At 45.1% G+C, this 16,568-nt stretch overlaps 1 protein-coding gene across 2 annotated transcripts in view; it reads right to left on the reverse strand.

Annotated features, from left to right (window-relative positions):
- Positions 1-322: 322 nt before the first annotated feature.
- Positions 323-16,568, reverse strand: part of LOC139059298 (ubiquitin-conjugating enzyme E2 Z-like) — a 28,773-nt gene continuing 12,527 nt past the window's right edge. The window contains exons 3-8 of one of the 2 annotated variants that reach the window (XM_070537501.1): positions 14,219-14,406; positions 13,761-13,872; positions 12,086-12,210; positions 9,777-9,867; positions 6,386-6,544; positions 3,297-3,466 (exon numbers count right to left, since the gene is read on the reverse strand). In XM_070537501.1, coding sequence (XP_070393602.1) covers positions 6,422-6,544; positions 9,777-9,867; positions 12,086-12,210; positions 13,761-13,872; positions 14,219-14,406 — 639 coding nt within the window. In that variant the 3' untranslated portion in view covers positions 3,297-3,466; positions 6,386-6,421. Of the gene's footprint in view, positions 3,467-6,385; positions 6,545-9,776; positions 9,868-12,085; positions 12,211-13,760; positions 13,873-14,218; positions 14,407-16,568 lie in introns of both variants that reach the window. The other variant, XM_070537499.1, reaches the window with a different exon arrangement.

A 16,568-nucleotide genomic window follows, 5' to 3' on the forward strand; every position in this document is an offset into this window, starting at 1 on the left:
ACGATATCTGCTGAAACAGAGGTTTTCTTAGTCACGCTGGCGTCATGCACATCCACTGTAAACGCTGAGGCAACGGAGGCAAGCAACGGACACGTGCATCATTTGACCAAACATGGTGGTGCCCACGAGATTGCCATGAAAAGGTTCTATGCACTGGTTTAAAATATTTAAAGAAACTTCAATGCCATCCAAGAGTCTTCACTAAATTGCAGTAGCTTCTTGACATCAACAAATAAAACCACCGCTCCAATTCGGTGTAATTCTTTTGGCCACATCAGAATGGGAAGCTATAACCCATGCCAGCCAAAAGGAACAAAAGAGCTCATTTTTAACTGATATATTTATTATGCATGATGTAAATTTCAACAATTCAGATCTTCTGACATACAGTGGCAATATACAAGCAAGGCAAAAGCAACTACACCACACAAGACCATATCACACGTACATGTGCAAATTTTTCTGCAATATGTTAACACAGACAACCTTGTGCAACATTTAAACACCGTGTGTCCTGGCACATGGCTCTGTTTGAAAACCAACTCCTCACAACCTGCAACGACAACAAATCTCTTACACTGAAGTTTACTGTACAGTATGTATGCACCATCAGTTCCAAGAAAAAGCAGCCCAGCACCGCCTCAGCCAAAATGGAGGTGCGAGGCCTTGTCAATCTGTTCCTGTTTTGCAGTGCTGGCATGCCTGTAGAAGCTGTACAAGGTATGCAGCTGTACTACAAATGCTCAAATTAAACCAGTACGTGAAACTTCAGTGACACTAAAAGGTCTCGAACATCCACACCAGCCAAAGTTGTGACAGGCTAACTACCTTTGGAACAGATAGATGCTTTTCACATGCAACTTGCATGCCTTGCTACCTTCCGAGTTCCTGGCTGCAATGCAGTGATTACATGAGACTTCCTCCGTAGGAACACATCAGAAACCCGAAAAGAAAAAAAAAAAAATCTGTGTGATCGTTTAACATGTGCAGTTAATGTCTTAACAAATTACATGAGGACAAGGAGCGACGCCAGCTGGGGACTAGACACAATGAATAAACACACAATGAATGCAATGCACTGCCAAGGAGGCTTGGCTGTCAATGACGTGTATTAAAGCCCCAACTACGCAAAACTGGATGCATTGTCGATCATTAAGTCAGCGTTGGTTTTAGTCTATACTGTGGCAACCAGAGCAAGGAAGGTTGTGAACTTGATTCACCACCATTCACAGACCTGTGCCACTCTGGGTGAAAGTGAACAACCTTAAATCGACAGTGGGCAGTGCAATGCTGACTTGATGCTCGTAAAGCCACTCCACGTGGTTGGGGCTCAAGGAATCTTCAAGGGCTTTTGCCACCTAGTAATGCAAACAGCCCCATGGAAATGCAAGTTAGAACCCTTGCCGCTGTTTGTCGTGCTGCTCGTACAGTATTCTCCAATTAAGTAGGATTGCCTTCCGTTTTTGATGTTCACACCAAATGTTTAGCAAACATACTTGGAGAAAGCAAAGGCAGCTGCATGCAGAGAGTGGTCCATCATTTGGAAAAGGGACAGAACTCTAGAAGAGTTAACTGCTGGGCTAGTTGGTGATCTTGCATAATGAAAAGATTTTGCGCCAAAAAACAACACACACAATAAAGACGACGACACCATGGGCGCTACTTCAACTGTTTAATGAGGGTGAAAGCACTCGACATATATAGCCCTCCAAAACACCGCACATGCGTACAAGGCAACATGGAGTACAAAGTCTTATCAGAGTAGGCGCGATAGAAACTTCAGCTCAGCCTCGCAAAGAAAAACTGCTGTATTACTAGCACAGTTCGGACCCGCTTTATTGTTGTAGAAGGCTTCCAATGTTTCAGGTGATGTCTGATGCCTGCTTCTACCCAAAATCCGAACATCGCAGAACCGGGGAAAACAATCGGTGCAAGCCCTGCAGTGATCCACAAGTTGCTCACCTTCATTATTTTTTATACCTTTTGCATGTTCCCTAAGCGGGGCGTCGTTCACACAACGCCCCGCCTGTCCAATGTAGGATTTCCTGCAGGACAGAGGAAAGGCTGGGGTAAGCAGGGTAGAGCTGAAGAAAAAAAGAGTGGCCTATAGTGGTCCCATACATCCATAAAGTCACGCACAGCCTGAAAAAAGTGGCTAACCGGTATAATGTACCAGTAGTGTTTTCCGCTCGCCAAAAGCTTGCCCAGCTAAGCCGTCGCATAACTTGCGAAAGCCAAATGCCTGGCTGTCAGAAGAAGCATGGCCAGCATTTCGTAAAGTGTGCCACAAACGTCGTATCTGAAATTCCTCTGTCCTGCGGGAAATCTTACATCGGACTGACAAGGCGTTGTGTGAACAACCAGCTTAGGGAACATGTAAAATGTATAAAAAGTAATGAAGGTGAGTAACTTGTGGATCACTGCAGGGCTTGCACCGATTATTTTCCCCTGTTCCGCGATGTGAGGATTTTGGGTAGAGGCAGGCATCAGACATCGCGCGAAACATTCGAAGCCTTCTACATATAGAAAGCGGGTCTGAACAGTGTTAGCGATACATCGGTTTTTCTTTACAAGGCTGAGCTGAAGTTTCTATCGCGCCTACTCTGATAAGACTTTGTGCTCCATATTTCCTTGTACACATGCGCGGTGTTTTGGAGGGCAATATATGTCAAGTGCTTTCATCCTCATTAAACAGTTGAAGTAGCGCCCGTGGTATTGTCTTTCTTGTGTGTGTTGTTTTTTGGCGCAAAATCCTTTCAGTATGGACAGAACTCCCTTAAAAAATGATTGATTCTGCCTTGGCAATCCTTATGACAATGACGCAAACCATACCTTACTGAGCAGCAGAAGCTAAACACAAGGCCCTTTTAAAAACGCAAAATGGCTTGGTAGAAGAGAGGGCCAGTTGGCTCATGGTGACCACTGTTGTGCACCTTGGCGGATGCTCTCAATGCTCTGCAGAATGTTTGCATTCCGTGCACAACAATATATTTTGCAATAGCTATTACCATACCGCTTGACGTGCTCACTCCCACCCACTTGTTATCGCCCCTTACGGAAACTCCCACAGACTAGCACAATGTTTCACACTCCTACAGAAGTGGACACACTGTGTACAGAAGTATCACCAGAAGCTCAAATGAATGACAGTGTACATCGTCTTTGATGGCCACATTACACAGCCGTTAACTTAGACTTTTGCTCAACCGGGGAACAGAAAAAAAAAGGGAGAACCCTCCACCAGGCAGTCGTGGAGGACGAAAAGAATGTACCAAGTTTCCCTGTAGCCAATGCAGTGAAGCAAGGGCAAAACACAAAGCAATTACTTCTCCTTTTTTTCCTTTTTTTCCTTCTTCTCTTTCTTGTTGGCTGCCTCATTTTTCTTCTTGACCTGCTCGTTTAAGCTCTGCAGTCGCGTGAGCAGCGTTGAGAACTGGTACGTCCCTCTCTTGTCACCAAATGGATCCTGAGAAACAGAAGGCACAGACTCAGCAGCCCCGACTGCGCTAAGCAGCTCCACTGCCAATATACCCCTTCACAATAAATAGCAACCTTAGTCGTACAACAAAACAAATGTTTACATAAGCAATGCTCAAGACTGGTCTTCACCTTGACGCCACTGTACACTGTTGTGACCTTGTGCCCTGGCAAGCACAGAAATTGATCTAAAGCTTTATTTTCACTTCCAAGGCTTTGTTTGAGCGCCACAATGTCACAATTAACCATGATGTCGCAAAGAACCATCACGTTAACAGGATATCTCGATACCTCGCTGATAACTTCCTAGCGCAGCAGGCACATACCCAAGATTTTTTTTCAGGGGGGTCCCAACCCAAGGTAACATTTCTATGCAAATGAGGGGGGGAGGGGGGGGGAGGTACCCTTAATAGTACAAATGTGAATAATGCCCACCATTCGCCATAAACACACGTAAACCCGCAAAAGAGAATTGAAATACAGTCGAAACCCGCGATTATGAAATCCCACAACAATGACATTCTTGCGACAACGAAACATTTTCGTATCCATAGCAATGCCCATAGGATTCAATGCATTTCGTACCTCTCGGCAACGAAATGTCACTGTACTGCAATCCTGCATCAACGAAATTTGCCAGAACGTAACTCTGCATATTACCTACTCGCGTAAGGCTAGCAGGCTCCAAAATATGCTCAAATGCGATTGTCTTGCGCTAAAATTGTGTAAAATACCACCACATTACACTTGTGTGGGCGCTGCCATATTAATGCACAACAACAACCAAGCGCCAAAAGTGGTCAATGCGCTGGAAACACGTCATGGCCGCCATCTTGTTCATTGATCGCCCGTTTGAAGCAGCACACATGTTGCTACCGACATGTGACGACAGTTTTTGCACGCCTACTATAGGCGAGATCGTAGATCGTTGTTCGAAACGCTCATTCAGTTTGGGTTCCCTGCTGCTGACGATGCGGCGAGGCTTAGGCCAATCGTGTGAGGCAAAACTGATCGCAAACTGAATGCGCGTTTCTAAGAACAATCGCCGATCGCGGCAGTGCACTGTGTAATGTGCACCTCGGTGAGAAAAATGCATCAAGAACAAGGAAATCCACGTCCCACCGACATGGAATTGTTTATCCCTTCACTTGTTTGTGAATTGTTTGTGAAAAGTGAATTGTCACTTTTCCTTCTTGTTTGGCTGTTGCCTTGGCTCTCTCCCTTAGTAGAACGCTTAAGTTCTTAACCCCTTGCGACTCTTGTTTCCACCCGCTAATTCTGCACGAAAAGTGCTGTACAATTAGGGAAAAGCCAGACGAGGTAAATCGGAACAATAATATTGCTTATGGGTTTAACAGTTATTGCAGGATCTGATGATGGACACTGTTTCACATTATTTTATTTTCCACTTATCTAACCCCTATAGCGGGTATATGGTTCCGAGGATTGGCCAGTGTCGCAGCAAGCGGTCACTTGAAGAAATAATGAAGCAAAGGCAAAAGTTAAATGCAACTGGCCTTTTCTCTGGCCGCAACTCGTTCCACGAGCATACAGACTAGCCGACTATGAATCGAATCCCTTTCCTGGTCCCTGGATCAGTTTAAACAAAGAAGGTTGAACTAACGGCGAGACACACCCATGCCCCCCCCCCCCCCCCCGAAATCATAAGCCTCCTCCCCCCCTTTGTCATCAGGTGTGAAGGTCATTGGGTGTACACACTGACGCCTGATGTCCTTCACACCTCATGACAACGTCGTTTAAACACTTCAAGTTGTCACGTCACAGTTTTTGGCACCATTCATCATCACCCATCCTTCTCATTGTGAACCACAGTCGCTGAGCAAATGAGCAAATGGGGAAAACGTTGCAACTACACAGAGGTTGAAAAGAGAGAGAATTTCCACCACTTGCACGGCACATTACGCAGGCGTACGTTTCTGTAGACAAACTCACTGGTGCTACATTCTCATGTTGCTCTATTGGTGCCTTTTACAAGAGTATGAAGGCCAACAAATCCTGAACCCCAAGATATCCCCTTCAGGTGCGCACAATAAATTTATACATAAATTTGTGCACGCCAAGATAGTGCATCCGGAGCAAAAGCAGTGATGCAAATTATGGTATTTGAAGCATGTTGCATACATCTTGAAAACATTTCTGATTGGGCCTGTGCTGCATGTTTAAATAATGGGTGTAAAGTGTTTTAGTAAAACTAGTTGGAAGGTTATTTTCTCTCGGTGTCAGGATGTCATCATGGAGAAGATTCAGGTCTTTCACTGTTTTTCACAATGTTTTACACATCAGGCACATCTTTTAAGTGGCTTGATAGGTGCTTGCCAAGTATGGTAGACACAAAATAGTACATGTTCTCGTATCCGACATTTTCTCAAGGCATTTTCGCATTGATTCCGTGTTTTTTGGAGGTTTACAAAACTTGGTGACAAAATAAATACAGTGAAATCTCGTTACTATGAGCACCACATTAACAAACTTCTCAGATTAACAATCTTTTCAGAAATCCCCCGCTGACTTCTTATAGTTTCAATGGAAAAATATTTCAGTGCTACGAACTTCAGAATATCAAACTTTTCAGAATAACAATCGTTATTCAGTTTCCCTGTGATGTTAACAACACCTCAGTACTACAAACAAATATTCCAAAATCTGAGGATTCTTAGGGCCAGACAATGAAATCTTCCTTACCTCAGTAAGGAAGCCTTCATTGCAGCGAGGCTACCTTATGTCACTCTGAAAGGTTCCTTACTGAGGTGCCCTCGGTGAAGGCTTCCTTGGTGCTTCCTTGGTACTTCCTCAGCATAAGAAGCCAAACAATGAAACCTTCCTTACCTCACTAAGGAAGCCTTCATTGGGGTGAGGCTACCTTATGTCACTCTGAAAGCTTCCTTACTGAGGGGGCCTCGGTGAAGGCTTCCTTGGTGCTTCCTCAGCATAAGGTAGCTCCAAAGCTACCTTCATGCGTCCTTACGCCGCTCCTGGCCCTGAACGAGCGCTTCACCTCACTGCTTAACCACGTGGCATTCGCTTGCGCATGCGCACTGTAGCCCACCTGCGGAGAAGCGCGAGCACGGTACGTCTTGCCAGGCATGTTCGTTTCAGTCACGCGTGCGGCATGCAAGCATTGCTAGGCGTTGCTAGGCGTTGCAAGACGCCGGCGTGCCAGCGTTGCTGGAGCACATCAAGTTTTGCACTGTAATGCGCAACTTTTTTTTAACTTTAGTAAACGAAACTAGAAGAAAGCGTCCACGCTTCTCTATATTAGCTATTCAATTTAAAGATTGTGCAACGATACAACATTTTTTATAGAATAATGGTGTTCGCGGAAAGATTTGAAGAGATAATCTCGAACTCAGGCACGCGGCAACCGCTCCTTAGGTGAGGACGGGTGAAGGGAGCTTTCAGAGTACGCTTGCTTCCTCCATCGGTCCTTCGCTGTAAGGAGGCCTCACGTAAGGTTAGGAAGCGCTCGAAGGAAAGGAACTAGGGGTGTGCGAATATTCGGAATTTCGAATACGAATCGAATATTTTCCATATTCGAAGCGTATTCGATTCGAGAAATGCATGTTCGGAAATTCACGAATATCCGAGGACGGCCGAATAACGGTGGAAACAGCGAATATTCGGATAGACTGCGAATAATTGAGCAATTAACCAATTGTATGCTTGCTCCGCATTCTCCTAAGAACATGTTTATTAACTAAGAACTTCGCATGATCCGCTCATTATCTGTATGCTCTGTTTCAGTCTATCTGCTTCAGGCATTTGAGACATGATCAGTTTCGGTTTCTTTTTCACCAAGCTTTATAATTCCAATTATTTTTGGAATGCCCCATTGCCTTGAAGGTTGCAAAGGCAACTCAGGGTTTGCTAACATTGATTCAAAATGTATCAAGGCTCTTTGTGCGGAGTGGAAATTTGATGAAGTGGCCAGCCTAGGCATGTTTCTTGATCCGCGCTTTATAGCCACAGTTCATCAGGCATCTGGTCAGATGATCTGGCTGAAAAACCTTGTGACAAGGGAGCTCCAGGAAGCCGTCGTGGAACACCGTGGGGACACCGCCGTGCCAGCGTCGACTTCGTGTCCACTGGTGGCATCGAGTGTATGGAATGCTTTTGACGATCTAATGATGAACAAAGAGAAGACACATTTGGCATATGCCCCTGAGGGGGAAGTTACAGACTACGCGCAAAAGCCTCTTCTGGAAAGGGGCATGAATCCTTGTGAGTGGTGGCAGTCCATTGGCCGCTTCAGGTACCCGCTTTTAAGTGCACTCGCCCGGAAGTACTTGGCGATCCCTGCCACTTCAGTTCCTAGTGAAAGAGTCTTTTCTACCGGTAGAAATGTGACAGTGCATAGAGAGCGTTTACTTTCTGGCCATATTGAGCAGTTAATTTTCCTTCACGACAATCTGTAACAAGCGTTTTACCTGACTGAGGGCATTACCTGAGTCCATTATCTATAATTGAGTACCTCTTTAATTTGAAGCAACCTTGTAAAATGCAATGTTATTTTTAAAAGGGTAATAAAGCTATTGTTACCTCTCTTGCAATTTTTTAATACTACACATGTATTCGATATTCGATTCGATATTCGAAGAGAGTTCTTCGCCTTATTCGTATTCGATTCGTAATCGAAAATTTCAATATTCGCACACACCTAAAAGGAACGTTTTATTGTTTGGACCAAGCTACCTTCATGCGTCCTTACGCTGCTCCTGGCCCTGAACGAGCGCTTCGCCTCACTGCTTAACCACGTGACGTTTGCTTGCGCGTGCGTGCTGTCGCCCACCTTCGGAGAAGCGTGAGCACGGTACGTTTTGCCAGGCACGTTCGTTTCAGTCACGCGTGCGGCATGGAAGCGTTGCTAGGCGTTGCACGACGCCGGCGTACCAGCGTTGCTGGATCACATCAAGTTTTACACCGTAACACGCTACTTCTTTAGGTTTAATAAACAAAACTAGAAAAAAGCGTCCACGCTTCTCTATATTAGCTCATCAACTTAAAGATTGTGTGACGATACAACCTTTTTTATTGAATAGTGGTGTTCTGGTGTTCGCCTAAAGCTTTTAAGAGATAATCTCGAACCCAGGCATGGCGGCAACCGCTCCTTATGTGAGGACGGGTGAAGGGAGCTTTCAGAGTACGCTTGCTTCCTCCATCGGTCCTTCGCTGTAAGGAGGCCTCACGTAAGGTTAGGAAGCGCTCGAAGGAAAGGAACGTTTCATTGTTTGGGCCTTAGATTTCCGTGTATCCTTCACGGCAGCCCAAACAATAGGCTAGCAGACAACAAGGCGCACAGAGTGGACGTCGCGGCACATGGGTTCTGAAAACCTGAGACGGGGCCTGAGAAAAAAGAATGCTGGTGAGCGGAGGCGATGACGCATCAGAGGTTTTGAGAGTGCATGCTCCACCCAGAAAAGTGTTGCCTAGCAATGTAGGCGCGTCTCTTCCTTCTTTCACCCTTCTCCCTGTGCACAACTCTTCCGTTCACGCTTCTTTCTACAGATATACTAGCTACACACGTGGTGAAATGTAACCTCCGTACTCGTGTGGATGCCACATAGTTGCCAGACACTTTCCAGACAGTGTCGTTTATGCAGGCTTGCGCTTTGACATAGTTAAGGTGTCCGCCTCGAGCGAGTCAGTTGCGGTGCCCACAGAAAGAATTGTGAAAAACAAACAAAAAGCAAGAAACAATGCGCTTTAGAGGCGACATGGAGCTAACTTTTTTCGGTAGTTTTCTTGGTGTAAGCGTCTGTTTTACGGGCGTCACACTTACGGTGTTTCGGTAGTACATAGCGGTGAAATCTATGGAAGATAGTAACAGTGCATGCCGAGAGCCAACAGCGACATTTTTGTTGATAGCACATATAGCGACAACTTATGAACTGATCGGTTGATGGGCGGAATGGTTAATTCTGGGGCTTTCACTATAACAATTCTTTAGAATAACGAACAATTTACTGTGGTACTCTGAAGTTCATTATAACAAGATTTCACTGTATTCATAATCTGTTCTGCAGCTGTTTTTTTCTGCGATTCTGGAGATGCAAAAGAAAATGGGGCAGAACGAAATTTTCAGTAGACAGAATTAATTGGGAGCTGATGGGGGTATCTAGTGCAGCTGCACGAGACCCTGTCCAGTGTGGGTGATAAGCTTTGTAGAATGGTGTGGCCCTTTCAGTTGTCATTTCCTATGCACCAGTCTAATCTAACCTAAATTGATACAGTGTTTGCCTTCAAGTAAGCCAACAGGGCAAAAGGAAGGCAGTGCTACTTACGTTCATTGGGGAACCGGACAAGTGCAGATGGCTCTTGACCACATTCTCGTACGTGTTGTAGAAGTCGGGGAAAGACTTCAAGATCACGTCCCTGCACATAACAACAACAACAAAAAAAACATTACTACCTGCCAATCTGCAAACTTTAGTACAGTAAAACCTCGTGAAACCGTGCCCACTTAAACAGTAGTTTCGTTTTAAAAGTAGTGAAGTCAAATCCCTGACTCAGCGGCCATTGAACATAATGTGTTTTGTATCTGCATAAACCTACCGGCTTATTGCGTACGCATCGGTTAAAACGTAGCATTTCCACTTTTCGTCGTGCAAACACGGTGGTGCGTCGTCTCCATCGGGCGGCCCGGCAGCACAACAAGCCTCAGAGATCGGAACAACGGCCTCCAAGCGCCCTGTGCGTTTGTGCGTCAAGCCACATCAATATCAACATCATTTAGACGCCATGCCAGAGAGCGTTGCGGTGTCGTGCAAGCGAGGACTCGCGTCATGCCGAAGCTCGGATAAAAAAATACACCGGGTGCTCAGCATAGAAGAAAAATTAGACATCGTATATGCTATCAAACATGACACGAAGAAGTCGGCGCTGGCACGCGACAGGGATCTGCTGTTGACTGCAGTGTGTGGCATTTGGAATGCCAAGGAGTTGCTCGGCAGCGGTGCTGCGACGGCGAAGAGATGTTGGCTACGAGGTTTGACTTTTCACCATCGTTGCCTCTGTTGTTGCCGAAGTGTCGACTAGCGACAGTGATGAGGACGACACGGAAAGCGACAGCGCGGGCGATTCAGACCCGACAGTGGCAGAAGCTGCTCGTTACGTCAGCCTCATGAATGCAATCATGAGGCTTCATGCGCAAATGCACAAAGCGTTTGGAGGTCGCTGTGCTGATCTCTGAGGCTTGTTGTTCTGCCGGGCCACCCGACGGAGACGACGCACCGTCGTGTTTGCGCAACTAAAGGTGGAAACACTACATGTTAACTGATATGTATGGAATAAGCTGGTACGGCTTATGCGGATAAAAAACACATTATGTTCAATGGTTGCCGAGTCGATTTGACTTTACTACTTTTAAAACGAAAGTACTGTTTAAGCGGATACGGTTTAACGAGGTTTTACTGTATATAAATTAATAAAGCGAAAGCTTTACTGGCCGCGAACTTGCGATTTCGCCGTGGCGGTGCTCCGAGGAGGCACATGACGTCACAATGCGTGCCTCGCAGCGGATATTTCTCTCTCTCTCGCTCCCTAGTCACTGCTTCGCATGCGCTACTAGTAGCACCGAGCCACAGGTGTTCCACCGCTGCGTGGCGCTGTGCCTTTCTGCCGCCACTGTTTGGTATGACATCACACCGCGTTCCTCGTCATCATGCTCACCTCCGCTCACTTTTTAAATGTGCATTTTTCCAATGCTCACCTGCCGCATGTGCCTTGTTTAAGCGTGCCATGTATAGCAAATGTGAATTCTACCCTGTACCCTCACCCTAATTTCTTTTCGTTTATTTCTTCTTCTTTTTTTTTTTGCAAACTGTATCTTTTACCGAAATCTGTGCTTGATTGTTGTCTTTAGTCGTTTTTATTTTGTTGACATATCGTGTGAATTGTACCACCCCCTATGTAATGCCTTTCGGGGCCTTTAGGGTATTCAAAATAAATAAATAATTTAGTAATGCCATTGTGATGTTTGTCAATCACTTATGTTCTTCTACAAGTGCCTTGGCAGCACTGCAGCTGCTTGCTGCAATGTTTCTGTCATGGCATGGGCTTCACTCTTGTTGATGCACATGAATGCATAATCATTGTTAAGAGGCAAATAATTTCTCACAAGCATGCCACCTGGTAAAGTTTTTTGTTACTGTCCCTTTAATGGCACAGTAAAGGAAATACCTCAGTCGAGCTAAACTGAAAGACAAGGCTCCTGTAATGAGGAATTCGTCTTTCGTAGCAAGAACAGAGCTTTTCTCAAGCGAGAAAATGAGAAAAAAAATGGAATCTCCGAGTGGTGCTACCCGTTGTCAGTAAAGGCTGGCATCACAGAGAGCACCATAGAAGGAGGTCGCATGGACATTACGTCAACTCATCCATTCTGGCACGGGTGGTGCAAATTGGGGCGCAGCAGCGGGACCTTTGCCAGCAATTTTCTCCCCAACAAAGTGGCATACTGGCACACAGAAAATTAATATAGACTTCTATACAAGTAATCTATCAATCTAGCTTGCATTATCATTTTCTTTTAGAGTCTCTTTCATTCTTAGCAACGTTATGGAACAGTCACTAATCCTTTCAGAAAGGTACCAACCTCAGAGGTGCTGGGCATGGAGAATTACCCTGGAGACAGGCTTCAACAGTGTTGCAAACGGCCACCCGGATGGTCTCGTGCTGTATGATGGTGTTGTACCGAGCTGCCTCGCCTGGCCATCTTTCCTAAAGGTGGCAACAGAATCAGCGATGACAGAGCAGAACCCTCTCGCACCAAACTGCTTCTGCAGCACTGTACTCCATTCCATACTTAGCAGGCAACGCTGCGGATGTTATGCAAGCAGTGCTATCATAGAAGTCTCACTCCATGTGTTTCACAGAGCAGTGGTTTTTGATCTGCTAAGCTTTCTACAAGATAAATACTTCATATATTACAACTAGAACATATAGACATAAGGTTAACTCAAATTATGCATTATCTGTGGAACCTTTGTGCTTTCAGTGTGCGATATAACATGTTTTGGACACGAGTGCAAAGGGTGTGCTGTGGCCACTGATCACAGAAACATGTCACCCCACTAATTTGGAGGCAAACAGTTTCAGATCTGCAATGTCTTCCATGTAATAACCACCTCATATTTTGCGATAAAGTACGAGACTTAATTTCACATTGAATTACGTGATGCATACCTAGATGTTTAGTATGCGACTCATTATTTTTAGGCCATGAATGTAAGCAGAGAGAGAAGTCTCACTAGCCTTCTTTGCATTGCCTGCTATTTACGTAACAGAATATAAGGCACAGTCACTTACACTGCCAACAACACTGGTGAGAAACGCAAAGTTTCTGACACCAGTAATACATTACCAGTTGTAGCAACACATTCAACTGGCAAACACTGAAAAGATGCAGAAGAAAAACTTTTTACAAAGCAGCCCCCTGATTGGCAGCCTGTAATTTTGAAAAAAAAAAAGAAAGATATTCCAACAGCCAAGCAATCGCGCTTGGTGCCCTGATGCTGCACACACACATCAGCGAATTTTCACGCTTTATGTACATCCGTGTGCCACTGCTGGATGGCGAGGGTTGCGCATTGACCTCCGATGCAATGGTACATCCCGGGAGCCGGGATGTGCAGAAGTTGCCGGCTGAGGCCTTTTGACCAAAAGGTTTGGTCCTGCATAAGGGCCGCACCCCATCAAAATCGTGAAAAAAAAAAGTGCGGCACTCACACGAGTCCATGTGATAATCTGCATAATATGCCATGATGCGAAAGAAATGCTCTAGGCCAGAGGGCATCAAAAAAAATTCCGCTCAATGCCAAGAATGCTTATCAATCGTAATGCATCTGAAGCTATCGCCAATCACCTGCCACACTGCTAGGCCTAAAATACTGGAAGCCGAGCCATGGCTGGCATTGCATTGGATTCACAATTCTAAGTACACCCCTCATCGTGTATGTAGGTAGCTAGTGGCAAAGAAGTTCTGATGGATGCTTGTTGCACTTGTTTGCTCAGATGGAAGCCATAGAAAAGCTCACAAGCCAACACTAGAAACCTTGCCTGGCCAATGGTGGCATGCGCAACTTGCACACAAGATCTTGCCGTGTCAGTCTGTCTCTGGTCATATTTTAGGGCTCACGCTGCACAAACCAGATGAAAAATTTCCCTTTTCACAACCCCTGAATTACCATATGTACGAGTTCATATTACATGTGCATTTTCACAGTAGGCACTGGAACAATAAGAAAACAGTACTAATGCAAAGGACGCACCGATTCATATCCGGGCTCATTGTAGTAGGGATTCTCCGTCATCAGTGATTGAATGGAGACCAACACACTTGCTATGCACTGTGCAGGACTCCAAGCTGGTCCAACCCATGTCCTGCCATTGGTTAAAAAAAAAAATCAAAGAGCTGACATGTGACGTGCAGGAAATCATGCACAGCTTACCAACATTCACAATCAAAACCTGTTTCATCAAGGTGATGACAGGCAAGTACACTGTTGGAAGTTAGGGTGTGCTGAGCAGGAGAAGTTTCAGCAGTGAACCTGAAGGAGCAAAATTTAAGATGGAGGCATTTAACCCTATTTAGTTCCACAGCTTTTATTGCTTCGTGGTAATGTCCACTAGGTAGAATTTAGAACATCTTCCGCTCAGAAGGAGCCATAATGATGTTGCTGCAAAAACGGCCAACAGAAGGTGTTACGCCGAAGACGTGCTCCCTTACCCCAGGATGCTGAGGCAGACTTTGCCATTATTGTAGAGGTTCGGATTGAAGCGCACCCTGCCTCCGTCTGTGGTCATGAGTCGGACTCGCGGGGGTTGAATTGGGTAGTCTGGCGGACACTTCATGATGAAGTGGAAGAAGCCACCCTCGTACGGTGTGTCAAAGGGCCCCAGCACCAATGCATGGATCTGCAAATCAGCATAACATGCTTTTTTTGAAAAATGCAGAAACCTGCGACAAAGAGCTGCAGTAGCAATTTAAAGGCGTACTGTCATTTTCAGCTTGTAATTTCTTTATCAACAGATGACGGTACCGACCCATTAACCATTAAAAAAGATGTTGCAGAGCCTATCTTAAAATGACTGTTAAAGTTAATGCAATTAGAATCCAAGCAAACACTGTATTGCCACCACCAAGACACTTCATGCATGAGCCGTGCACTGCAGCTAGGCTCTCCTGACACCCTGTGCCACCCAGCGGTGTGCATGCAAAGTCTTGCATGGCCTCCGGGATTGCACCAGTGGCACACTAGTGTGTGCTAAAGCCAAGAAATAATCTCTCGCTGTCCGTGGTCATTCGTGGCACAACCCTAAAGCATCAGGCTGCTGTGCTTGAGGAAACCAAGTGATGCAGGTCCAATTGTGCCCAGCAATTGAGGAATTCTAAAGCATTTTTTTTTAACTGAACATAGGCTTGAAGACGCTAGATAGACAGACTCAGGTGGATGAAGTAGGCTAAGAATGCTAATCGCAATAAAAGATAATACCTGGCATGGGCCACAGCACATTGAACAATTTAAATTTACTAAGATTGTTTCTATGAATTCGCTTCAGTACCAAGGAGATGGACACCTCATGACATCATAATACATTGGCTCACTCTGCACCTGTGATGCTGCGGCTGCCAAAACACATGCCAAACACAGGTGCTGCTAAAGGAAATGCCATGCAGCACTCAAGTTTGTTTAGCTTTGCTTTTTATATAACCAATGTCACCATGCCTAGCACGATTAGTACACAAAACTGGCACATTGCTCTCTGCCGTAATGTCACGATAATGTCCATGATGCCAGGTCTGGAATTTTAAGGCTAATTTTAGTGTCAAATTAAATTATCTTACAAGTGTTTCCGAACCATCTTACTTGTCAAGTGTCATCCTTTTATGTGTAAGAAGTGTTTGGTAGAATTTCTGCAACATTGAAGATGTTTGTGAGTGGCCCTTTAAAAAGCCCAGAAGCTTCCGAGAAACAGCCGCAGCTGGAATTTAAAGGCCAACTGCAATGAAACTTCACTTCAGCTAAGTCAGCTATGAACGAATCATCATCATCACCTGCCTATTGCTATGTCTACTGCAGGAAGAAGGCCTCTCCCGGCGAACTCCAATTACCCATGTCTTGCGCTAGCTGGTTCCAACCGAAGCCTGCAAATTTTCTAATTTCATCACCCCACGTAACTTTCTGCCGTCCTCTGGTGCGCTACCCTCGGCACCCATTCTGTAACCTTAAAAAAGCCCACTGGTTATCTGCCCTACACAATACACGGCCTGCCCAGATCTATTTTTTCCTCTTAATGTGAACTAGAATATCGGCTATCCCTGTTTGCTCTCTAATCCACACCCTTCTCTTCCCGTCTCTTAATGTTATGCCTAACGCTGTAAAAAAAAAATGGGGTTTTACGTGCCAAAATTACGATCTCATTATGAGGCATGCAGTAGTGGGGGACCCCGGAAATTTGGCCCACCTGGGGTTCTTTAATGTGCACCTAAATCTATGTACATGGGTGTTTTCGCATTTTACCACCGTGGCCGGGATTCAATCTCGCGACCTCGTGCTTTGCAGCCCAACAGCATAGCCACCAAGCAACCACGGCGGATAACGCTGTGAATGAATAGTGTGTACTATTGAAGGTGGTCCTAGCCCAGCAGTTAGCTCTTCTAAAGTATATTGAAGCAGTCTTAGCAAAACTGCAAAACAACCTTTGCAGTTTCGCTCACGAATATGAAGCAAATCCGAGAACAAACATGGCCTCCAAAATATTGCTAGCTTGCACATATTTTCTTCTCATATCTTGTTCTCGAATTTTTTTCACATGTTACATGTTATCATTCTGCCTCTTCATATTACAGCATAATTTTTTTGCGTGTTAGAACTTATCACTTCTTTTCTTCCATTTATTGTATACCTAAGTATGCGTGTTTCAATGTTTGTTTTTCTCCCACATGTACCACGTTGATTAATTAACATAGCATGATTTTTATCCTTAAATGCAGTGTCTAACTTTTTTTATTCATATTCTTCGATGATTGCAGTTGTTTTCTTACTTGCCCTTTTTTCAATTTACTGTTCTGCCTA

Source organism: Dermacentor albipictus, chromosome 4, assembly GCF_038994185.2.
Source record: "Dermacentor albipictus isolate Rhodes 1998 colony chromosome 4, USDA_Dalb.pri_finalv2, whole genome shotgun sequence".
In the NCBI taxonomy this organism is placed as follows: Eukaryota; Metazoa; Arthropoda; class Arachnida; order Ixodida; family Ixodidae; genus Dermacentor; species Dermacentor albipictus.